The sequence below is a fragment of the Colletotrichum spaethianum genome, assembly GCF_022836535.1.
Source record: "Colletotrichum spaethianum MAFF 239500 DNA, contig46, whole genome shotgun sequence".
Taxonomy (NCBI): Eukaryota; Fungi; Ascomycota; class Sordariomycetes; order Glomerellales; family Glomerellaceae; genus Colletotrichum; species Colletotrichum spaethianum.
In genome coordinates this window covers 15,922-38,907 of record NW_026054816.1, presented here as the reverse complement: position 1 = coordinate 38,907, position 22,986 = coordinate 15,922, and the positions used below count along the sequence as shown (strand labels likewise).

Here is a 22,986-nt window from a genome sequence, read left to right as displayed (position 1 = left end):
GCGGGCAGAGGGGCAGAAGGGGGTCTCCGGGGCCGCTGGCGGGTCACATTACAGGGGTGCGATGCGCTGTCGTGTTTGAAGCAGACGCTGTAGGATGGATCAGATAAAGCTACAGTGGGCGCCCCCCACTGAAAAGCGGACACGCTCGACGCTCAAAGGGGGGGCGCGAAAGTGGCGCCAAAGGCGGCTTTCCCCTTATCAGATCGCCAAGACTTCGTTTCGCGCGCAATTTTGCATCAGGTGGCCCTTTTTCACGTGTCTTGTCGACATTGGGTATTTGTCTCACTCGCTTCCACCTGCTCTCTTTCGTTATGTGCGTCCCCCGAAATCCCACCGCCGCCGCCGCCGTCCATCTCATCCTGGAAAGTGTTTCTGCAACGGGGAAAACCGAACCGTCCAATGTCCTCCGCGCTCGGCCCGGTTCATGGAAGCTATTTTTTGTGGGATCTGACAAGTCTATGAATCACGAACGAACTCTCTCGCTCCTTTGACTCGAGACGGAGCCCGGGCAGCACACGACACCAGGGAGGCAACGGCAGCTAGCAGGTCGGCTTTGTTGAGGTAACACGCACACACACACACACACACACACACACACTTCCTCTCTCTCTCTTGCCCGGCCACCATGGCCTTCTCATCACCGTCCTCGGCCTTCTTGGCCCGGTTCGCCGCCCTGACGCTCCTCATTACATCCGTCCTGGCAAAGACCATCGAGCTCGACTGGAGCATTGGATGGGTCCTGACCAACCCGGACGGCGCCTTCGACAAACCGACCATCGGCGTCAACGGCCAGTGGCCGCTGCCTCTCATCGAGGCCGACAAGGGCGACCGGCTCGTCCTCACCGTCCACAACCACCTGGGCAATGCGAGTACCAGCCTTCACTTCCACGGCCTGTTCCAGAATGGGACGAATCACATGGATGGTGCCGTTGGCATAACCCAGTGCGCCATCCCGCCCGGAAAGTCGTTTACATATGATTTCAAGGTGAGCTCTCACAACTCATGCCAACCCCGTCTCAGTGAGCTCATGCAACTTTGCAGTTTGACCAAGTCGGCACCTACTGGTACCATGCGCACAACGACGGTCAGTACCCCGAAGGCCTCCGCGGTCCTCTGGTCATTCACGACCCCAAGGGCCCCTACGAGGGTAGATATGACGAGGAGCTCGTCATCACCTTCTCGGATTGGTATCACCAATCGACCCGATCTCTCATCAAGGAGTTGATCAGCGTCGAGAACCCTACCGGCGCCGAACCCGTACCCAACTCGGCTCTCATGAACGACACCCAGAGCCTACATGTCCACGTCCAGCCCGGCAAGACCTACCTCATCCGCATGGTCAACATTGGCGCATTCTCTTCTCACTACGTCTGGTTCGAGGGCCACAAGCTGCGTGTTGTTGAGGTCGACGGAGTCTGGACGCAGGAGGCCGACGCCGAGATGCTCTACATTGCCCCTGCGCAGCGTTACAGCGTTCTGCTGACGACCAAGAAGGATGCGTCCAAGAACTTTGCCATCGTCGGCGCCATGGACGAGGAGCTCTTTGATGTGATCCCCGACGGTCTGAACTCCAACGTCACCGGCTGGCTAGTGTACGACGACAAGAAGCCCCTGCCAGAGCCTGCTGCCGTCGGCGACTTTGCCCCCTTTGACGACTTTGAGCTGGTCCCCTTTGACAAGCAGGAGGTCTACGACAAGGTCGACTACTCCTTCAGCCTCAACGTCAAGATGGACAACCTCGGCGACGGCGCAAACTAGTAAGTGGATGCCCCGCCTGCGCAAAACTTCTCACGGCTGACCATCCCGCAGCGCCTTCTTCAACGACAAGACCTACGTCCTCCCCAAGGTGCCCTCGCTCTACACCGCCCTGACCGTCGGCGCCGACCACGCCGCAGACCCCCGCGTCTACGGCACCCACACCATCCCGCACGTCCTGAAGCACAACGACATCATCGAGATCGTCCTCAACAACGAGGACGACGGGAAGCACCCCTTCCACCTGCACGGCCACCAGTTCCAGGTCGTCCACCGCTCCGACGAGGACGCCGGCGCCTTCGCCAACGACACGGGCCTCGCCCTGCCGCGCCACCCCATGCGCCGCGACACCCTCATCGTCGAGGGCAACGGCAACTTTGTCATCCGCTTCAAGGCCAACAACCCCGGCGTGTGGCTGTTCCACTGCCACATCGAGTGGCACATGGACCAGGGGCTCATCGCGACCATCGTCGAGGCCCCCGAGGCTCTGCAGGGACAAAAGATCCCCGAGGGCCATCTGGACGTCTGCCGTGCCGCCGGCGTCCCGACGCGCGGCAACGCCGCCGGGAACACCAAAAACGTGCTCGACCTCAGCGGCGAGAACAAGCCCGTCGGTCCTCTGCCGGAGGGCTTCACCCCCAAGGGCTACGTCGCCATGTTTTTCAGCTGCGTTGCTGCGTTCTTGGGCCTGGGCATCATTTCATGGTAAGTCTCATCGTTTTGTTTCTTTGGTTTTTGGGGCAGTGAGCTGACTCTTTGACAGGTATGGAGCCATGGACTCCGACAAGAAGGAGACGAGTATCGAAGATCCCTCCGCCTCCGAATCTAGGGACCGGGGTGAATAAAAGTCGTGACGTATATAGAAAGCCGTTTGCATATACCAAGTTACATATTGAATTTGATACCAACATTTGTTCAAATGTCTCATGTCATTGGCACTTGTCTTCAGTCTCAATTTGCGAAAGTTGCAAACTTTCCTTCCACGTTAGAACGTCCTGGGCCTCTCAGAGAATTAAGACAAACAGGACATCGTGAGTGGTCCCTTACAAGGAAGTAAGTCTCCCTTGTGCTATTATGCGTTTCAGCCGGGTCTGGGCACCGTAGTAGTGCTGCCTCTACAGCTCAACGGGTCAAATCACGTCCGTCTTTACGAGGTCCCGGATTCAAACAGGCAGGAGACTCATTAGGTTTGATATACTATCTCCAATCGGATAACAACAAGCCCGCTATCATACACACATGAAAGTAACCACATCTCCGTAGAAATTGACTGTGTAGTTTTGGTTTGGCATCACAGCCTATGTACATACGCCAAGTCCATCAAACAGCTAGCCCTCAACCTAGAAGGCAGCGAGGACCATACCGGCAAAGACCAAGCCAGCGGCAGCAGCGTTCTTACCAGCGCCGGCGAAGACGGTGCTGGGCGTAGGAGTTCCGGAGGGCTACAAAGCAAGAGACCACGTTAACACCAATCTTTCTTCGCAGACTCGTTCACATCAGAGACCAGGCCCAGGCGACACATACAATAACGACGGAGGTTCCGATGGAGTGGACGCGCGTAGCTGTGGCGGCGGAAGTACCAGCGGCACCGGTGGAGGTGGTAGCGGCGCCGGAGGCCGTGCCGGAGGCGGCGGTGCTGGCCTGGGTGGAAAGGGTGGTGGCGGGGACACCGGTGGCGGAGGACGAGGAAGCGGCAGCAGCAGAAGAAGAAGACTCCTCGGCAGGGGTGGCCGCTGTGGAGGTGCTGGTGGTGGCGGGCTCCGCGGCGGTGGTGGCCGGGGCCGGGGCGGCGGAGGTCGTGGCGGGCGCGGCTGTGGTCTCGGCGGCGGCTCCAGAGGGACTCGGGACCGGGGTCAGGCCGCACTTGCTGGCAGCGGAGGTGACACCGCTGGAGTAGTACCTCCAGATGCTGTACTCGTTGGCGCAGGTCATGCAGCGGCCGTAGCGCTCGGTCCACTCTGAGCTGTCGCAGTAGCCGTCCTGACGGCCGAGGGTGATGAGGAGACCTGTGGTGGAGTTGTCAGTTTCTGTGGGTGAGTTTTATGGGCGATGGCGGGCTGGTTAAAGGCGGGACGTCTTACCGCAGTCCTCGTGGCACTGGTACTGAGGGGTTCCGGGCTCCTGACGCTTCTCAACAGGGACGGCCGAAGGGTACTCGAAGAGAGGGTGGCCGAGCTGGGCGACGGCCACGGAGGCGACGGAGGCCAGGACGGTGCAGGTAACGAACGAACGCATCTCGAAGGCAGCTATTAGGTGAATGGGCTTGGAAGTTTAAGGCCAAAGATGCTTGGGAGGAGGAGAAGAATGGTAGGATAGGATTGTCTGGATGCCAATTAGGTGGATTGGAGCGAGCGTAAGGACGGGAGAGAGGTGGGCGGGAAGTAGAAAAGGCTGGGAAAGAGCTTAATATAAGCTTGCATTGTAGCTTGTTTACCGCCGCATCAGGACTGAGAACAGGCACAGGAACGATTCATTTACCACGCGTACATCAGCTCAGACTTCTCGGCTTTGGCACGCGGGAAGCTCAAATCGCTCCCGGCTACAGAAGAAGAGGTCTCCGTCCGCCATCAAGCAGGGTTGGGACAGAGCCAAGCAGCGCAAGCAACCAAGGCACCGCGCAGCAAGTATCGATCTTGGATGCTCGGATTTGTCCCGGATCGCCGAACCGGACCCAGCGCGCGCGTGTCTAGTGTAATTTTGCGGGATGCCGAAGGAGCTCGTACCACAGGTAGCAAGAAGCCAGGCGCGCAAACGATCCCGGCAAGATGCGTGGATTGTCGGTTACCCGCCGAGCCAACGCAACTCTAAGTGTACATGCATGGTACCGTTGCTCTCCACTCCATCATGGTCTTTGACTCAGAGGTTATTGAGAAGGGGGGCATGGAGATCCCTGAAGAAAGAGGAGCCGGCTGTCAAGGATAGTGATTGAGTGGTGGAGGGCAGATATCGGAACGAGATATCACTAGTCCATCGATTCCGGCGACTGCCCCTCGCTCCGCTTTACTCGCCTCTAGCATAGTCTCCCATTATGCCTGATGCATGTCCTTCTATTGCCCAGGCGACTTTGAGAGTCACGGAAGCCCGACGACCCCAGTGAGCTGATGCCAAGTGCTGAAAACATGCGGTAGGACCGATAGACGGCGCCGGCTGCCAACTGGCCTTCCCGAAAGGGGCTGTCTGGCCCGGTGGCTTCTTCTTCTACCTCACCGATATCATCGGGTCCAGGACCGGGCTGGACGAGGAATGGCTGGGCTGGCGCCGCAGAACATGACTGTTCGTGGCGTGAGGGGGCGTTGATTGATGCATCAAGATCCCTGCGTCCCTGCGGGCGAGGTCGGCCTACAGAACCAACGCCATCCCTGTCCCAGGGTGGAGAGTTGCGTCTCTTGAGCGGAGACCACGGAATCGCAGGGGAGGGAGGGGATCCGGCGGATCGTGTGATGCATCTAATCTTATCAATCACATCAGTTCACCACCAAAACCCCGCCCATCAGCCAACGGCGCCGGTGAACCATTCCCGGTTGGGTTATATTGCTCCTGCTGCCAAGAAGCACGGCGGAACTGATGGCATCGTTTCATTGGGCGAAGGGATCTGATAAACCGCATCCTGGAAAGAGTTTTTCACAAACTCTCTCCGTGGTTTTCCCCTCTCCGAGCCTCCATCTCACCACCACCATGGAGTTACACCTGTTCCAACGCTACTACACTGCTATACAACTTGCGCCTTTGCCAAGGGACCTTATCCGACAGCCACCTTGTATCCCATCTTCCCAAGATTCCACCCAATCTGCCGGGGCAGCGTGGGCATGGAACCGGCCCCTTCGGCGGCCGAGGAAGAAACTGGCATCTTCACTTCGTATTCCCTGTGTCGCCCGGCAGTCTTCCCTGCCCTTTCTTGGCCGCATGCTAGAAGGGATCCTCTTCCCAAAAGTTCCCAAGCGGACCTCTGCCTGGCTCTTGACTAACATATTACAACACTCATTGTGAACATGGACGGTACCTCCCAAGACATTTCCAAGAAACGCCGTCGCCACCCGCACCACCGCCCGTACCATGCCTCCGTCCAACAGAAATCCGGCAAACTTGTGGCTCCCACGGATGACTCCCACGTTCTGGGCCGTGTCTGTCCAAGGCCCTGCGTGACTGCGTTGTTTTTCGTCCTCGTTGCTTCATGAGCGGGAACGTCTGCTCTAGTTTGGACTTCCCTCATAGACACGTGCAAGCGGACTCGGCGGCGGTGGCTGGTGTGAGGTTGAGCGGAGAGGGGCACGAACGGGCAGCACGTTACATTCACCCAGCTGAAGGTGCAGGAGGATTGTGGACTTGCAGTAGTATAACTTGACCATCGCTGCCGTCCGGTTCATCTCCTAGGATGGCACAACCGCCTCTTAATCCTAATTTCTCTCCCACTTTCCATATCCCACCAAGTCCAGTCGTCGTACGCACTTTCGTACACTGGCCTGAAAGTCTCGGTCTGTCCCGCCGAACATCCGTCTTGTTGAAGCTTCTTTCGACTTTGGGTTACGCAAGACATCAGTCTCCACAATGCACGCCTCGCTGAAGACATTCCTGGCTCTAGGCCTGGCGTCCGTCGTCTGCGCGCAGCACACCAAGCAGGATGACGATATGGGCCCTGCCGCCTTCATGTGGCCTGGTGACCGTGTCTGGAGCGGAGACATGGACAACCAGGAGCCTTGTGGCTCCAGGGCCGGTGTTGGAAACCGAACCGAGTTCCCCTTGGGTGAGCAAGACATTAGATTCTGAGGTCAGAAAAGATCGAGTCATCAGCTGACACAAAGATATCAGTCGGTGGCAAGGTGGCTCTCGTTGCCCAGGATGACTACTACAACACCAAGATCTCCATCTCTTATAAGAATGGTAAGGCAAACCGTTCTGTTCTTTGAATCCATGACGATCCTATCGACTCCCCTTGCTCCTGTCTAATACTACCGCCGTCTACTTGAACACCACCACCTCCTGTCAAACCAATCAATCCTCAACAACACTCCCATCAAGCCTCCACCATACTACATCAGCCACTAACAATCATAAGACCCAACGTCCAACAGCGACTTCACCACCGTCATCCAGGAGCAATCTGTCGCGGACCTAAACCCGGGCCACACCTGCGTCGAAATCCCCAACCCGCCGTCCTCTGTTGCCGCCGGCTCCAACGCAACCCTCCAGATCATCTACCGCGCCGACTGGGACGCCCCACACAACCAGACCTTCTACGCCTGCGCAGACATCACCTACGTCGAGGCCGCCAACTTCAACACCCGCATCCCCTGCTTCAACGCCACGGAGCCCGGCGAGGATGACATCGCCGCAACCTCGTCGCCCTCGGCGTCCGCTTCGGCGAGCAACTCTGCTTCGAACAGCGGGTCGTCCTCTGGCGGTAAGAGCGGGCTATCCGGCGGTGCGATTGCCGGAATCGTTATCGGCGCTGTTGCCGGGCTGGGCTTATTGATTGGCGCGGCGCTGTTCTTCTACCGCAAGAGCCAGCAGAAGAAGCGCAACTCGAGATTGGCGCGGATGGAAGAGAATGCGAGACGGTCGGAACACTGGTCGGCGGGCAAGGACTCGGCCTCCCAGAACAGCGTTCAGTTGAAGAACATCCCTTGAAGGCAACAGGCTTTGGGAAAGTCTGATGAAAAAGTCCGTACTATGAAGTAACGAAAGACAAGTGTGATGTGGAAGACAGAGATTTGGAGGACTCTTTTTTGGTTTGGGATGGATCAGTAGAGTAATGTGTTATGCACAACGATGATATCCAGTTCATAGTTTAGCAATGATATATGTTTGAGGATGCTCGCCTATCTTCTGTTGTGTTAGAGTTCAATGTAGAAGACCACCCTGTGACTTAAGCCAGGGACTATTTCGGTGTCTGTGCTATCTGGCCTGGCGCATTAGAGTCTGGTCTGCGAGAATGATCACACGTCTGCCCCGTTCTGATACAAATGATACAAATGATACAAAACAGACAATCCCAATGGTTTTTATTTTAGTTATTTGAAATGCTATTTGATTCTGAACCATAGCACAGAAAATACGACCAGTACAACCAACACCTCCAAAGTTCATGTAGCATAACGTTTATCCGACGCGCCAACACACTCCTGCCGGCCATGTAAAAAGAGTGTCTCGGGCCGCGGATCGCTCCATGCTCCAAATACATTCGTTTATTGCGTCAAAGACTTTGGATCCGTAATCAAGCTTGCTTGCTCGCCGCCAGGTGATGCTGATCCCCCTCCTCTCGAAAGCCTCGTTCTGTCGCTTCTCCGCTCTGACGTTCCGCAGCTTCAGACGCGCCTCCAAAGCCCAGCGCTTTGTTTAGGATGTCGTCTACGCGACCCGATATCCCGCCTTTGTGGTGGTGTTTTGTGCTGTCAATGGTCTCGCCGACATTGCGGTCGGCTGCGGCCGTGCCGTACGTGTCCTTGGTTTCATCAACAACGTTTCTGTCCATGCGAGTTAATTTTTGACATTTTTTTACATCGGCACTTTCTGGGTGGTGGGACTTGCTGTGATTGACCGTGTTGGTTTTCGTCTAAGGGCATTTGCTGAATGCCGTGATCACTGGCGTGACCACCAGGCGCGGGGTTGTTTGGCGCTGTTCCGGACATGTCGGCTGCTCAATGCGATATTTGTGTTCGGCCTTTGGTTTTCTGTCTGATTTTTTGAATGGACCCGATTTAGTATATCCGTAAGCTGGTAGTATCTGAGGGTTGACGATGTCTCGAGTAGAGGATATACTATGGTGTAGTAGCTCTTATTAACCTTCGAGAATGGCATCACCCATACGTCATAGAGAGCCGGTCGAGGTTGTTCCGACACCTACTGACACAACCATCATGCCGACTACAGGGATCTATGGATAACGGATCGTCTGGGGTAAGTTAAACTAGTAGGGCTGAAAAGGTAAACAAGCATCGTCTGCTGATGTAGGGTCTCGCCGCCGCGCCTACTGATATATCAATTATTATGGAAACACCCTTTACTACCAATTGTGCTGTCTTTGCAGGCTGTGTTTTTTTCTCAAAGAACTGTCTAATTCTGGAATTGGGAACGAGATGATAGATATGGCAACTATCTTAAGCTCATGTGCCCTCAAAGAAGAGGGCGATCCATGTCGTATCTTCCCCCAGTATAGCTGTAGATGAGGCTGCCTACTTTGACTTTACCCCCAACGACGTCATTACTATCTGAAACCCATATCACTTTCGATACCTAGTTTCACTTAATAATGTGTTCCACCTTGTAATGATGACCGTCATGGAAGGACACCAGCAAGCTGCTCAAACTTGTAAAAACTCGATATTCGAAGTTTAATATAACGGAGCAGCCTTTGCCTGTTCTTCTTCAGGATATGGTGGGGATTACGGCATTATGTTACCTTGCATTCAGATTGTACTGATCTTTGAAGTCAAAATTGAGACCGCTACTGTATTTGTACGTAAATTTAGCGACCCCGACAACGCGACAAGAATTGGGTTCGATGTCGTCAGATACGTAAAAGGTTTTGTCAGCCATGTTCTCGGCGCAGAACTCTTTGAAATCTCGGATCTTCTGCTTCGTGCATTGTCCAGAGAAGCTGGGGAAGGCCTCCTGTTGCAGTACGTATCGTCAAGACGAGATCTTCTACTTCATACAACCACTAAAAGCCCTATTGCGAACCTCATTTAATATTCCGGAGATTGAACTGTCATAGTAACCACGCTTATTGTTTGATTTTTTTTCCCTTGGGTCTTGATTTGCGCTCGTATATCTCTTTCAGGGTCTGGCCTCTGCGCCGTTTTCATCTTCAGATCAAGACGCCTGCTTACATATAGATCAATGTAACTAGCACTGCGATATTTCTACTTACGGCCAGTATTCCCAAATCGAAAACTTAGAATCAAGCATAATTTGTGCATTGATTTAATGCTATAGAACATCAAAATCTGAGTCGTACCTATCCAACAGATACTAATCCTCTTACTGACATTAATTTAAGGCTACAGAAACAGCTCTGCTGCACATGCCATTCAGTCTTGTCGCGAAAAACGATTTGTCAGTTAAAACCAACAATGGTATATAGTGGAGAAAATTACGATCTGAGACCGAATTGCACCAAAACTTTCACAGCACTCAACAACCTTGAAAGTCGGGAATTCTGCTGTACGTTGCTCTTGTACATTCAAGGCTGTGACATTCTAGCCAGATTGCACGGCAGTTGCGCAAACATATGTAGTTGAAGACAGCTCCAAGACACAACCTTAAAGGTGCAGTTCGCTCACAAACTCAGACGCAATTGACATAGCCTCCACGCCTCCGGGCAAATTACCAATTGCAACTTGACGCCGAAAATTTCCAATTCGGTCATGTAGAATGAACAGCAAGAGCTTCTTAGTTTGGTACTAGACTCGAGTTGGAGGAACGGGAAGATCCCCGCTACTTCCGCCACATTCCCGGATAACTAGTCGACATCCTGGCAACTAACTCGGCATTTGGTTGGCTCCCCGAGCGGTACCGGCTTGAGAACATGAATCATGGGTGGGCTAAAGGGATTTAAATGACCTTAGAAGCTCGCGATGACTAATTGGTACTGTGGAAGGGTTTCAACTGCGTCCAACTTTCGAATCGCTATTTCCGCGGGGAACAGACTTATATTTCGAGTCCTTGCCACACCGCGTAACCTCGGTAAGCAAACTGCACTGACAGATCAGGTGAGTCAAAGAAACCACTTTCGACAAATTTAGACGCGAGAAAAGAAACATAAGCTTTGAATTCCTATTGTCAGCATGCGGGAATACTAGCCTGCTCTTTGCTTATTTCCAGCACATGATCGTGACGACGTCTATGACGGCACTCCTCCTTCATCCACAGCGAGACGCACGCATGTCAACTTGCCATGATGGATGTTAGCGACAAAGAGACGAGGTCTGATTCTTCGCGGAACGATGGCGTCGGAGAAGAGACTGTTCGCACTGGCAGTCGCGTTGGACGCGTGCTGAGCCGCATCGCGTCGGCACCTACTTCAGACCCCGGTCCTCCCCCGGATGGAGGATACGATGCCTGGATGGCCGGTGAGCATGCGTCTATACCTTCATTGAATGATAGCAACTGACCACAAATCTCACAGTACTGAGTGCTCACTTCATTTTCATGGACACATGGTGAGTGACGCGCTCCCTCGGATGAATGGAGCTCCGAGAAACTGACTGTCATGTAGGGGATTTGTGAACTCTTTTGGCGTTTTCCAAACATATTACGTGCAACAACTGGATAGGCCGCCTTCGGACATTTCTTGGATCGGATCGTTCCAGGTCTTTCTCCTCTTCTTCATCGGCGCTTTCTCGGGTCGTTTCACGGACGCGGGCTACTTTCGACACCTCTTCCTATGCGGCTCCTTCTTGATCCTGCTTGGCATATTCGCTACCTCTTGGTGCACGCAGTACTGGCAGATCTTCCTTTCACATGGCGTTTGCGTCGGTTTAGGCTTTGGCCTTGTGTTCTGTCCGTCCCTGGCCACGTTATCGACCTATTTTGATAAGAAGAGGGCTTTGGCTATTGGTATAGCGGCTGTTGGAAGTGCGTCCGGTGGCCTGGTCTTCCCGAGTACGGTCCGGCAGCTTTTGCCGCAAGTGGGTTTCCCTTGGGCTATGCGCACACTCGGCTTCATCCAGCTCGCAACGTTGTCAGTGGGCTTGGTCTTCCTCAAGCCTCGGATACCGCCGCGCAAAGCAAGCAAAATGGTGGACTTGTCCGCCTTCAAGGAGCTTGAATACACGTTTTACACCGCTGGAGGGTTCTTCGTAAGTAGAATCCCTTCTTGAATAGGGACCTCTGCTGACACAGTCACTCTTAGTCTTTCATGGGTGTCTACTTCGCGTTCTATTACCTGGCCTCGTATAGTCGGGATGAGCTCGATTTCTCTTACACAGACTCGTTGAATCTGCTTTTGGTCTTAAACGGTATTGGCTTCATCGGACGACTTGGGCCGAATTTCCTCGCCGACAAGATTGGAACTATTACGGTCTTTACACCCATGGCCCTCCTCTCAGGAATCTTAACCTACTGCTGGATTGCCGTTAAATCCCCGACAGGCCTCTACGTCTGGACAGTTTTCTTCGGCATCGTAGGCAACGCCATTCAGGCACTCTTCCCTGCAGGAGTCAGTGCTCTGACGACGGATCCGAGTAAACAGGGCACACGTATCGGAATGGTTTTTACCATCGTTGGCTTCGCCGTGCTCACCGGCAACCCAATTGCCGGCGCGATCATTTCTGCCACCGGGGGCCGTTATCTAGGTGCACAGGCCTTTGCTGGGAGCTGTCTCATGGTTGGTTGCTTCTTCCTAGCGTTGGCCCGGATAGTCAAGACGAAGAAAATAGGAAAGGGATGGTTTGTCAAGGTCTGAGACAACCTGCATGTAGCAGATTTCAAGGTTTCAACACGACCTCACAAAATACGGTGTATATTGTTCTACAAACCTGTAATTATAGATGTTTTCTTTCCGCTGCAGGAACAATGACACGACGATGGCTGCAAGGTAAAGACGCAAGCCATCCTGACTAGTCGTACGGTCTTTGAATCCGAAACAACTGCTTAGTGATCAGGCTGAACCCATATTGAGAGTCGAGCTAGGTATTGTCAAAAACGACGATCTTCTACCACAATTAACGCAGACATCCAGAGCACGTGATCGTATGAGTGTTCATGCGACTTGGCGCTCTAACCAAGTTCAAAGTCAGTTTCAAGAGGGGGCATAACGTAGGAAATTCGGAAATATCTTGCCAATTAAAGTGAGACCAAGCCGAATATTTTGTGGAAATCACACTGATTGGCGCCGGCACTTGAAGATTTTCTCCTGGATTCGCGAACGCTGTCCAAATTACAACAGACGCGAACCCTTGTTGCCACGAGTCTCACAGGCCAACACTGTGAAGTAAGACCGCCTCTGGCGACATTCTGCCATGATCGTGACTCGTCTAGCGGCGGCGATTGGAACACCGAGCCTAGTTCCGTCGCCTCAAAGCACACCTCGGGATTAGAACTCTAGCTGCCGGGAAATTCACGAGGCCAAGACACTTGCTTAATTATTACCGTCAAGATGAAACCTGACTCGCCAATAATCCACCACTTCATGTTACGGACTACAATAGTCACATCAGCCATGATCACTGCAATTTTCTGGACTTCAAATCTTGGAATAGGCCACAGTTCGGTACCAAGACTTACTATCTGCGTATGCAGTGATGTGGGCTAGCGCGTTTTTGTAATTGCTGACAGGCCGCCATAGAAGCACGCGGTTGAGTCTTGGAGAAAATGCATGGGGCACACGTTGCAGCGCTAAATTTAACTTTAATGTTGATAGCCAAAACATATTAAGAGCTCCATTCTCAACCCACCCCGATTGGCTCACCACCATCTTAGCTCATGAGTTTCACTCAATGAGCATACCCTGAGCCTGCAAAATGGATGCTGTACAACGTGATTCAGACCAACTTCAAACACAAAGTCCCCAGTTGAGAGCACTAAGACCGACGTCTAAATCCACCCAATCCATCTACATAGGACGAGGAATTTCGTTGACTCGACCCGACTGAATCTATGAGCTGGCCTCAACCAATATGGTCCCCACGATGGTTTCTTCGGCCTGGGTAAAAGGGCCTAACCGGGCGAGACGATCCTTGAAGGACTCCGCCGGAGTCTTTCTGCCCCAGCGACAGGCTGCCGGCTTCGGATGCCTTCATTCTGCAGAGCGTAAAACATAAAGCTACTGTCGTCGGCTGCGACTTCCGGCGGGATTCCCTTTCCCAGCTTAGACTTGTTCTGAGGGCTGTTCATCCGATTGAATTGCACCGACGTCATGGCGCTCCTCAAGCATTGTGTGTGGCTCCTCTTGGCAGTTAACGCAGCGCTCACTTCCGCCAAGCCTAGCGCGTTCAACTTTACCCAAGAGGCCATCGACAATGGTGAGGCTCTTGCCCAACTCAATATCAAGGCCCTCGAAGCCTCGCATGCTTTGAGACAGGCTTTGGCGCGTCGGGGTGTCCACTTCACATGCTCGGCTGACAAGCTTCGTGTTCGAAAAGAGTGGTAAGTCATGTTAAAATACTCGCAGTTCTTATTAAAAGGCACTGACATTTGCCATTCAGGAGAACCCTCCCTGCGGAAGAACGCAAGTCTTACATTGCAGCGGTCCAGTGCCTTCAGTCATCGCCTACTCTGCTGGACCCCGTTCAGCTGCCAGCCGCCAAGTCTCTGTATGACGACTTTGTCCTAACACATCTCAACCAGACTGGTAGTATACATGTTACGGTCAGTTGCAAAGCCTTCGTCTAGCTCTGAGACATACTGACGGCTTGACTGTTCAGGCAAACTTTCTATTGTGGCACAGATTCTTTACCTATGTTCACGAGGAGAAACTGCGCAATGTCTGTGGCTATCAAGGTAAATAAGAGTATTCTGCAACCAGCCACGCCCTTCCGTAACTGATGTTTCGTTGTAGGAACAGTGCCATACTGGGAATGGGGATATGATGTTGAAGACCCGGCAGCGTCGCCCGTCTTCGATGGATCAGAGACTTCGATGGGTGGCAACGGCGCATCCACCCCCCACGAAGGCATGCAGCTCGTTCAGCAATTCTCCAATACAACCGTCAAACTGCAGCCTGGTTCTGGAGGCGGGTGCGTTGAGGCCGGTCCATTCGCTAATATGACTGTCCACGTTGGCCCACGTAGCTTACCACAATACGGCACGACGACCCCGTTCAGCGTGGAAAAGCCGACGGACGATCATGCGCGTTGCCTGAAGCGTGATCTCAACAAACACGTCGCCTCAAGATACACTTCTTTCCGCAACACGACCAAGCTGATCCTGGATAATGACAACATTGAGTGGTTCCAGGCGGTTATGCAGGGCGATGACCGATACACTCCAGGCATCGAAGTGGGCGTTCACGGAGGTGGTCACTACACAATAGGAGGTAAGCATTCGACTCGAGATGTATTACTTGGTCAAGTAGATCGTCACTGACATCTCCAAGGCGACCCTGGCTCCGATCCCTTCATTTCCACAGGAGAACCTGTGTTCTTTCTCCACCATGCACAAGTTGACCGCGTCTACTGGATCTGGCAAATGCTCGATTTCGCCAACCGACAGGTATGTAAAAAAGCCTAGAGACCGTCTAAAATTTGGTACCGACCTTGGCTAATCCTCCTACCCAATCAAAGGATATCTTCGGGACCCTGACATTGCAGAACAATCCTCCGAGCCGAAACGCCACTCTAGATGACCTCGTGGATGTTTCCCCTCTCGCTGAGCCTGTTAAGCTCCGTGATCTGATGAGTACTGTCGGAGGGTCGCCATTCTGTTATGTCTATGAATAAGTGTCCGCCAGTATCACGTGTTGACAGCAAACCAGATATTTTCATATAGTAAGCTGCAATTTACATCATGCTCAAAGCTATACATACTTCAACTCTTCATTATGTCTTCAGGCTTCATGCAAAATCAGCATCACCACATTGATCTTGTTTCTCGAAGACAGTACCTGGTCGGTAGACTCCGAAAGACAGATCCGACAGACCGCGTTTGAACGAAGCATGCATTCTTAGTCCGGAGGGTTGCAGTCGCCTGCGTCACTTGACTCGTTACCAATCAGCCGGCTTGACACAAGGTGATAGGTTCAAAGACAGGTTAAAGGACACGAAACTCGGCGAAAGGACCGTCGGTCGGGGAAGCCGATTAAACCCTTGGGCCACTCGGCCAACAGGCGGGTTCGTCTTATGAAGCCTGTCATCCAAAGAGGTTACATGAGCGACAAGGCAGGGTCGGAGGATGATGCGACGAAACTCTATATTCTGCGGATAACTACCATGCCGTGGGCCAAAGGAGCGGTAGTCGCTCGTTTTAATAGTGACTTTTGCTGTTTGACCACGAGATTGTCGTCTAGGATCCCTATGACGTCGGAGAATAAAGTTTGCTACCTGGAACAGGAACCCGCGACAAGTCGAATCAAAACCCGTCTGAAACCCCCGCAGCCCCCAAAATCTGCGAGCAGCCCGGAGAATTGTCTCTAAACTCGTTAAGCATAGCCTAGAGATTAGCATTTGAGTCAAGCAAGTCACGAAAAGTGGCCGTTCTAGTTGCGGTATTCCAGGCTGTACAACAGATAGCAAGGCCGCCACAATGTCATCTCCTTCAGATGGTAGCTGAAGCCCCTCCTTGTCGTTGATGATTGTATTAGTATATTTCTCTTATTTGTTAATCTAGTCTGTCACTTCCGTGATTATGTCTTCCCTTACTCGAGTCTTTTTTTCTCTTCTTTCAGCCGTATACATCGGCCAGATCCAGGCGGTTGATCCGCTTGTCGACCTTGGCTACACTAAGATCCAGGGAGTCGCCGAGCCGGGCGGTGCGACGCGATGGTTAGGAGTTAGGTATGCCGCGCCGCCACTGGGTCAGCTCCGGTTTGCTGCGCCGGTCGATCCGCCGAGCACGACTGAGGTAGTCGATGCTTCAAAAGTAGGGAGCCTATTTGCACAGCCATTTCAATGATCTGTTAATGATGTGAACAGTTTCGCCCGATATGTCTCGCTCGGAGTGCGTCAGACTTCACGATGAAGCCCAACAAACGCTTCACCGCAGACGAGGACTGCTTGTACGTCAACATCTTCGCGCCGTCCAATGCGACGCCCGAGTCGAAGTTGCCGGTGATGTACTTCATCCAGGGCGGAGGCTTCCAGTCTCTTTCCAACGCCAACTTTAACGGCAGTGACCTGGCCAAGTTCGGAAACATTATGGTCGTCCAGGTCAACTACCGCGTTGGACCATATGGTTTCTTGCAGAGTAAGGAGGTGGAGGCTGGTGCAAGCATGAACAATGGCTTGAAGGATCAGATCCAGGGGTTGAAATGGCTGAAGCAGAACGTTGCTGCAGTAAGTCTTACTTTCAGTCAATCGGCTGTTAGCTTTGCAGGTCAATATTGACTGACAATCTCCTAGTTTGGAGGAAATCCTGATCAGATGGTAGCCGTCGGTGACTCAGCTGGCGCAACATCTGTAGCAATGCTTCTCGCCGCATTCGGAGACAATGACCCGGGCTTGATCAAGGGCGCCATCATGGAATCTGTCTCTGTCGCTACTGTTCGCACCCTCGAGCAGGGCCAGGAGCAGTACAACTGTCTCACGAACGCCACTGGTTGCAACAAACAAGCCGACACTCTGGCCTGCCTCCGTAGTCTCAACAGCACTTCTCTTCAAACAGAAGAATGTCAGTTCAACCCGAACCTCGACGGCGACCTTGTCAAAGCCCCAACTCTGCAGCGGTTCGCAGAAGGCAAATATCTCAAAGTCCCAACCATCGCAGGCACATGCACCGATGAGGGCACTAAGAACGTGCCCCAGGACACGGATACCGTTGAGGCAGCCCTCAAGAGCATGAACGACCAGGCCACTCAGTCTCTCAGCAATGCCTCCCTCGCTGTACTCAAAGAGACGTATCTCGACACGCCGGAACCTGTTTTTCCGGATTCAGGCAAGCTATGGCGCCAGCTCGCGAATGCCCAGGGAGATTTCAGGGCCCATTGTATTACAAAGACCTTCCAGGACGCCATGGCTCGTGATGGTGTGAAGACGTTCAACTACCGATATGGACCATTGGATGAAGAGCAGGAAGCTTTGGGGTTCGGCGCCTACCATACCGTCGAACTCAACGGTGTCTTCGGACCCAACAACACCGACGGCGCACCTCCCGCGAGCTACTCAACCACCAACGCGCCCACCGTACCCTTAACTCAAGCCTACTGGGCCAGCTTTGTACGCACACTCGACCCGAACACTGCCAAAATCCAGGCCAGCATGCCCCAATGGGAGGCCTGGACCGTCGAGGGGAAACAGAGGCTCCTCTTCCAGAACAACACTGGCACTATGGAGGGCATGCCCGCGACTCAGCAAGACAACTGTGCAATGCTGGCTCCGATGATTCCCTTCATCGAGACGCCCGCCTCAGACGCTCAGAAGGCCTCTGTGCAACTGACAAAGGTCTCCGGGTCAGTGGATACAGAGTCAGGGCCCTCGAAGGGCGGCAAGGGCAACGGTACGAAGCACGGTGGGGGTAAAGGCGAAGGCGGAAAGGGAGGGCGAAAGGGGAATGGCACCAACTCTAGTGCTCCAGCTGCACCGCCTTTCAGCTCTGCGACAAGGATCGATTACGGTCTCTCGGAGGTTTTGTCCGCCATGATCGTTGTGTGCATCGGTCAATTTTTGCTGGTTTGATAGTATGTACCTTAACAAGAGGCTATATGTCATCCAAATATCAATGTCGGAGGTTGTGTTCTCTCGACCGTGTTCTACATCTATCTGTTGCTTCCAAAAGCTTTTCGTGTATCTGGACCCATACTCACAACCGAGACTTCGGCACCTCTGAACGAGCGATTAGAGCATGGTCGAACAGTTCCCCTCGATATTTTGGCTGAGAAACCAACCAGCCCTCGATTGCAGAAACCAGACCTTCAAGTTCGTCAAAGGTGTTGCCGGCGTGAAGGCATATCCTAACACGCTCACTTCCTACCGGGACCGTGGGCGCAACAATAGGCCGTATCATGAAGCCACGCTGCTGACAGTACTGCGCAAGACCACGCGGTTTCGAGGTAAATAGGGGTATGATTGGTGATTTTGGCTTGCCCGAAGCTAGATGCATCAGAGCTGTTTCTGGTCGATGACGGTCCAGCAGCGTCAGCAGCAGTTCATTGGTCTGGTTAATGAGAAGCCAGAGGTGGCGGAGGAGATCATCGGAGTGACCGTCCCTGATGAAGTCGTATGCCGTCTGTATACTTGCTAGTGACGTGAACGGCATAGCGGTGGTGTAGATGAGACTACGAGCGTAGTTGATGAGGTATGATCGGGTGACATGAGAGCATAGGACGACCGCTGGTAAGTGTGAGATCGTTTTCGTCAAGACTCCTCAAACGGGGAAATTACCTCCAGAGCAACTCAGTGCTTTGCCGAATGTGTGTATACGGGCCCACACACGGTCTTCGAGACCCAGCTCGCATACCAGCCCTCGGCCTCTTTCTCCCAGCAAACCCGTCGAGTGCGCTTCATCGACGACGAGGAGGCCGTTCCCACGGGGCAAATGACGTTCAACGCATTCAACAACCTCTCTTAGAGGGGCCACATCACCATCCATGCTATACACTCCTTCGACCGCAACGAAGACGCGTTTCGAACCTTCTCTCACTTGTCGGCCTTCATCGCCATCGGTCAATCTCGAGAGAACCTCGCTCAAACTCTGCGGCCATTTTTGAGCATCTGTTGGTTCCACGGTATTGTGTGCAAAAGCGACCTTCTTCCCGGCCCGGCTCAGCTTCATGCCGTCGTGCACGCTCGCATGGATGAGCTCGTCATAGACAATGATGTCCCCCGGCTGCGGAACACAACTGAAGAGACCAACGTTCGCATCGAAGCCCGAGTTGAAAAGGAGCCCAGCCGGGGCGCGGTGGAAAGCTGCAATGTCCCTCTCCAGCGACTCCGCCAGAGACACGTTGCCGTCTAGCAAACGCGAGCCGCCGGAGCCGAGAAGTGCCGTGCTGTCTCTGCTGCCATCGTCATCAACGTTCGATGGTGTCTTGGATGGCTTCAGGTGGGCCTTGATCCGGGCGAGGTACCGACGCTGGACGTCTGGGTGGGTCGAGAGGGATAGGTATGCGTTGGACGAGAAGTCGGCGCTCCCGGCCGGGACGAGTGTCAATCTCCGGAGTTGGTTCTTGGATTCCCGGCGGGCCAGGAGTGCCGCGAAGACTTTATCCAGACGGTCGCTCGCTGGCATATTGGGAGACGGATCACGGGGTGTTCGGGTTGCTTGAGGGAACACAATCAAGAACCACACGCGGCATGCCGAAAACTCGGCATTGTAACACACAGGTCGGATACGGAGACATACGAGGGAGTTTCTCCCCGCTTCCTCTTCCCCTGGCCTGGCTGGCTGGCCCAGGAGATCTCGCAGCGCCTAGAGCCGAAAACAACGCCAGATGCAAGATCCATGCAAGGATGGACCCGCCGAAACCCAACCACCTCCGGGCCGCACCGTTGGGAAGCTCGAAATTAGCACACCAGAGCTCAACAAGTCCACCTATGATAGCCGCTGCCCCAGTTGCTCGGCACAACAAATGCCGCAGTGCTAGGTACCCCGCCTGCTGGTTCCCCAGTTCCTCGGAGCTACCGGTTCAGTGACTCCTGCAACTGTTTATGGAGAAGCGACCGCCGTGTTTCCGAGTGAGCCAAACGGGCTGCTTTTCCAGCAGATTGTTCTTCACTTCAGGTCACAGCCTTCATATGGCGATTTGACACCTCCAAACGCCCGCAATGGCACCAGTCGGTGCTCTGCTCTGGCGTTCGCTTAGAACGTATCAAATCTATGGCGCCAATACCGATGTCGGCAAGACCGTCTTCGCCTCGGTCTTGTGCAATGCGGCCCGCAACTTTTGGCCGCATGAGAAGACGGGATTCCTGAAACCCGTTTCCACGGGCCCGGCTGCCGAAGCCGACGATGGGTGTATGTTTGAGAACCCACCGCGTCGTGTCACCCTAGTTTAGTTGAGTCTCCAGCTAACATGGAAGCAGATTTACAATGTTCGGCTCAATTCCGCTGTGGCTTTGTTGCTAATTCCGTTCCGCAGTCACATCGAACGGTTCGCGCCTGACGTCGCGAAGAAGACGCTGTTTCAGTTTGAGATTCCAGCGAGTCCCCACCTGGCCGCGGCGGCCTCGAACCAAGTAATTCTCCAGACGCTCCATTGCACTGCCGTTAGTCGCTGACAGGTTGTATCAAGCCCACTCCGAAGGATAATGAAGTCTTGGAGAGCATTTATGATTACACTTCGCGCCGCGCCGCCAAAGGACGGGGCTGGCTTTTTATCGAGACGGCCGGCGGGGTCCATTCGCCGGCGCCGTCCGGGACCCCACAGGCCGACCTCTACGCCCCGCTCCGCATCCCGGTCGTCTTCATCGGCGATTCTAAGCTCGGCGGCATTTCGCAAACCATCTCGGCTTATGAGTCTCTCAAGCTCCGCGGTTACGATGTCGAGAGCGTTCTGCTTTTCCGGGATGACTACTACCAGAACTATACTTACTTGACCGATTATTTTGCGCGCGACCGTGGAATTCCCGTCGGCACCTTGGAACAGCCTCCGGTCCGCGCCGAGGATAACCAGGCAGATGCAAAGGCCATGGCTCAGTACTATCAAGAGGCGGCTTCTAGTGATGTGATCAAAGGGACTTTGGAACATCTGCACGGCCGTCACCTCGCTCGCATCTCCCGCCTCGAGACTATGGCGCGCGATGCTCACGACATCATCTGGTACCCGTTCACACAACACAAGGGCCTGACACCCGACAAAATAACGGCAATTGATTCCGCCCACGGTGACAACTTCCAGACCCTCGTCCCTAAGAGCCAAGCCACGTCGGAACACCAAGCCCTCCTGCAGCCTTCATTTGACGGATCGTCTTCATGGTGGACTCAGGGCCTCGGCCACGCGAACCCCAAGCTTACTTTAGCTGCATCGTACGCCGCTGGCCGATACGGTCACGTCATGTTCGCCTCCGCTGTCCACGAGCCGGCGTTGGCGCTCGCTCAGACTCTCCTAAAAGGCTTACAGAACCCGCGCCTCTCCCGTGTCTTCTACTCTGACAACGGCAGCACGGGTATGGAGGTCGCTGTTAAAATGGGTCTACGCGCCGCAAGGGTCCGGTACGGCTGGAACGCAAGCGACAGGCTCGAGATCTTAGGCTTGAGGGGTAGTTACCACGGTGACACCATGGGTGCGATGGACTCCACTGAGCCATCCGTGTTCAACGAGAAGGTTGAGTGGTACAATGGCAAGGGTTTCTGGTTTGACTACCCCTCGGTGATGTGCAAAGACGGAAAGTGGCAGGTCCGCGTACCTGAAGCTCTGCGTGAGGAATTAGGTAGTCCTCGAGAGTTCGGCGCCCTGTCCGAGGTGTTTGATGTTGCTGGCAGAGAGGGGGCGCAGCAGGCTCAACTTTACGAGACGTACATCACCAAGGTCCTGGGTCGTCTCCGTGATCAAGGCCGCAAGTTCGGTGCTCTTGTTATGGAACCTGTTATTCTTGGGGCGGGTGGCATGCTCATGGCGTAAGTTAAGAGTGACGATTAGCATGCTGGTGAGTGGACACATTGCTAACTGTTGATACAGCGACCCTCTATTCCAAAGAACTCTCGTCAAGGTCGTCCGCCAACGCCCAGAGCTTTTCGGCACTGCATCCCATACTCCCTTGATCGACACAGACGCCAACGGCTGGACCGGTCTTCCGGTCGTTTTCGACGAAGTTTTCACGGGCCTCACCCGTCTGGGCCGGATTTCTGCCGCGTCGTTTCTAGGCGTCCATCCGGATGTCATAGTGAACGCCAAGCTTCTCACCGGAGGCCTGGTACCGCTTTGCACCACGTCCGCATCCGACAGTATATTCCGCGCGTTTGAGAGCGACGAAAAGAGCGACGCCCTCCTGCACGGCCATAGCTACACCGCGCATCCTGTGGGATGCCAAGTTGCCCTCGAGTCGCTGCAAGAGTTGCAAAGGATGGACAGAGATGGGGAATGGGACTGGGCAAAGTTCAATGGATGGACCTCTGACGCATCTGCTGCCACCATCTCACAGGCTAGCAGTACCTCTACAGCATGGTCTGTGTGGTCCCGTTCCTTCGTGGACTGGGTCTCGAAACAGACTGGCCGTGTCGATGGAGTGTGGGCTCTGGGATCTGTCCTCGCTATTCACATGGAAGACAGTGAGGGGGCTGGGTACTCAAGTACCGCGGCCGCGGACCTCCAGAGCACTCTTCTCCAAGGACAAACCGGGACGGGTAACGCGCGCTGGAACGTCCATAGCAGAGTTCTTGGAAACGTTCTATACGTGATGACGAGCCAGACGACGAAGCAAGAGGATGTCCAGAGGCTGGAGGCTCTGCTTCAAAAGGCCCTTGGCTGAAGAGTTTTGTATTAGTGTAAAACATGGCAAAATTATTCCGAGCAGTGCCTCGTATATGGAAGGTGTCCTTTAACGGTTCATTAAGCCATAGTCCGTGGTAGTACGGCCACTCGCGTTGTACTTGATGTCGTACGGCTGATATGGAGTCACCAATGGTGTTTTCTCAGGTCTCAATGGGACTTCGCTTCCACTAATCGGTGCCGATGAGACAAAGCCTTTTGTCAACCTTGTCATC

The 22,986-nt window shown here is 53.8% G+C and overlaps 9 protein-coding genes across 9 annotated transcripts; 6 read left to right on the top strand and 3 right to left on the bottom strand.

The window, feature by feature from the left end:
• Positions 1 to 625: 625 nt before the first annotated feature.
• ColSpa_11398 (iron transport multicopper oxidase fetC) lies at positions 626 to 2,600 on the top strand (the record flags this gene model as incomplete). Its single annotated transcript, XM_049277610.1, has 4 exons — positions 626 to 985; positions 1,042 to 1,757; positions 1,810 to 2,460; positions 2,519 to 2,600. The coding sequence occupies 4 exons, from the start codon at positions 626 to 628 to the stop codon at positions 2,598 to 2,600; spliced, it is 1,809 nt and encodes a 602-aa protein (XP_049133567.1).
• A 495-nt stretch (positions 2,601 to 3,095) lies between these two features.
• On the bottom strand, positions 3,096 to 3,990 carry ColSpa_11397 (uncharacterized protein; the record flags this gene model as incomplete). The annotated part of the gene is made up of 3 exons (XM_049277609.1): positions 3,096 to 3,197; positions 3,280 to 3,761; positions 3,837 to 3,990. The coding sequence occupies 3 exons, from the start codon at positions 3,988 to 3,990 to the stop codon at positions 3,096 to 3,098; spliced, it is 738 nt and encodes a 245-aa protein (XP_049133566.1).
• Positions 3,991 to 6,300: 2,310 nt separating this feature from the next.
• Positions 6,301 to 7,380, top strand: ColSpa_11396 (uncharacterized protein; the record flags this gene model as incomplete). Its single annotated transcript, XM_049277608.1, has 3 exons — positions 6,301 to 6,496; positions 6,562 to 6,633; positions 6,809 to 7,380. 3 exons carry the CDS (start codon positions 6,301 to 6,303, stop codon positions 7,378 to 7,380), a joined length of 840 nt encoding a protein of 279 aa, XP_049133565.1.
• A 586-nt stretch (positions 7,381 to 7,966) lies between these two features.
• Positions 7,967 to 8,224, bottom strand: ColSpa_11395 (uncharacterized protein; the record flags this gene model as incomplete). The annotated part of the gene is made up of 1 exon (XM_049277607.1): positions 7,967 to 8,224. One exon carries the CDS (start codon positions 8,222 to 8,224, stop codon positions 7,967 to 7,969), a length of 258 nt encoding a protein of 85 aa, XP_049133564.1.
• Positions 8,225 to 10,651: 2,427 nt separating this feature from the next.
• ColSpa_11394 (aspyridones efflux protein apdF) lies at positions 10,652 to 12,157 on the top strand (the record flags this gene model as incomplete). Its single annotated transcript, XM_049277606.1, has 4 exons — positions 10,652 to 10,823; positions 10,880 to 10,913; positions 10,970 to 11,552; positions 11,606 to 12,157. 4 exons carry the CDS (start codon positions 10,652 to 10,654, stop codon positions 12,155 to 12,157), a joined length of 1,341 nt encoding a protein of 446 aa, XP_049133563.1.
• Positions 12,158 to 13,609: 1,452 nt separating this feature from the next.
• ColSpa_11393 (tyrosinase-like protein orsC) lies at positions 13,610 to 15,131 on the top strand (the record flags this gene model as incomplete). Its single annotated transcript, XM_049277605.1, has 6 exons — positions 13,610 to 13,839; positions 13,899 to 14,061; positions 14,118 to 14,193; positions 14,252 to 14,728; positions 14,789 to 14,904; positions 14,976 to 15,131. 6 exons carry the CDS (start codon positions 13,610 to 13,612, stop codon positions 15,129 to 15,131), a joined length of 1,218 nt encoding a protein of 405 aa, XP_049133562.1.
• Positions 15,132 to 16,364: 1,233 nt separating this feature from the next.
• ColSpa_11392 (putative secreted lipase) lies at positions 16,365 to 18,020 on the top strand (the record flags this gene model as incomplete). Its single annotated transcript, XM_049277604.1, has 2 exons — positions 16,365 to 16,682; positions 16,749 to 18,020. The coding sequence occupies 2 exons, from the start codon at positions 16,365 to 16,367 to the stop codon at positions 18,018 to 18,020; spliced, it is 1,590 nt and encodes a 529-aa protein (XP_049133561.1).
• Positions 18,021 to 18,144: 124 nt separating this feature from the next.
• Positions 18,145 to 19,572, bottom strand: ColSpa_11391 (putative 8-amino-7-oxononanoate synthase; the record flags this gene model as incomplete). The annotated part of the gene is made up of 2 exons (XM_049277603.1): positions 18,145 to 18,674; positions 18,726 to 19,572. The coding sequence occupies 2 exons, from the start codon at positions 19,570 to 19,572 to the stop codon at positions 18,145 to 18,147; spliced, it is 1,377 nt and encodes a 458-aa protein (XP_049133560.1).
• Positions 19,573 to 20,108: 536 nt separating this feature from the next.
• ColSpa_11390 (bifunctional dethiobiotin synthetase/7,8-diamino-pelargonic acid aminotransferase, mitochondrial) lies at positions 20,109 to 22,751 on the top strand (the record flags this gene model as incomplete). The annotated part of the gene is made up of 4 exons (XM_049277602.1): positions 20,109 to 20,296; positions 20,423 to 20,519; positions 20,588 to 21,900; positions 21,980 to 22,751. 4 exons carry the CDS (start codon positions 20,109 to 20,111, stop codon positions 22,749 to 22,751), a joined length of 2,370 nt encoding a protein of 789 aa, XP_049133559.1.
• Between the last annotated feature and the right edge of the window lie 235 nt (positions 22,752 to 22,986).